Source organism: Monoraphidium neglectum (assembly GCF_000611645.1).
Source record: "Monoraphidium neglectum strain SAG 48.87 unplaced genomic scaffold scaffold05090, whole genome shotgun sequence".
Taxonomy (NCBI): domain Eukaryota; kingdom Viridiplantae; phylum Chlorophyta; class Chlorophyceae; order Sphaeropleales; family Selenastraceae; genus Monoraphidium; species Monoraphidium neglectum.
The window spans coordinates 1-648 of record NW_014008540.1 but is presented as its reverse complement, the minus strand read 5'-3'; the positions used below and the strand labels follow the sequence as shown (position 1 = coordinate 648).

At 62.7% G+C, this 648-nt stretch overlaps 1 protein-coding gene across 1 annotated transcript in view; it reads left to right on the top strand.

Annotated features, from left to right (window-relative positions):
- MNEG_15169 (hypothetical protein) overlaps window positions 1-219 on the top strand; it is a gene marked incomplete at both ends in the record, with an annotated part of 3457 nt that extends 3238 nt beyond the window's left edge. Inside the window, one exon of the mRNA XM_014036360.1 lies at window positions 106-219. Within this exon, the coding sequence (XP_013891814.1) occupies window positions 106-219 (114 nt within the window). The remainder of the gene's footprint in view (window positions 1-105) is intronic.
- Window positions 220-648: the final 429 nt, after the last annotated feature.

Sequence of the window (648 nt, the reverse complement as noted above, 5' to 3'; positions counted from 1 at the left end):
GTACAAGGGCAGGCACATGAGAGCATGTGATCCCCCCCCCTGCCCCCTACCCGCAGCAACTACCGCGCGTGTGTGAGGGCGCACCGCCTGGCCCTGAACGCCCAGCGCGTGTTCTGGCAGGCGTTGCTCCACGACACTGTCGCGTTCAAGAGCCTCCAGACCAGCTTTGCCGTCATGAGCCAGGCAGAGAAGCAGGCTGCGCAGATATACCGCAGGTAGGCCCACCAAGGGGGGTTAGGGCGATTGAGGAGGCAAGGGGTCTGGTATTCCCTGGTGTTATGGCATACACGCTGAGTGTGTCGACGCTGCTGAACAATTTAGGGTTGAAGCCATGTTCGCAGGCAAAATGCACATGCAACATAGCACATGCGCCAAGCGTCCTCTAAACACGCACGCACGCACGTGCCTCCCACCTGACTTGCCTCCTGCCCCTGCCCAGCCTCTGCCCACCCTCTGCCTACACCCTGCCCCCCCCCTCACACGCCACCCACCAAACCAGGGTCCTGGAGCGCTATCCCTCCAACGGGCGCCTGCTGAAGATCTACGGCCGCTTCCTGGAGTGGGTACGCAACGAGCCCAGCGTGGCCCACAGGTACTACACAGAGGCCATGAAGCAGGGCATGGGGGAGAGCCTGCTGGCCCTCATAG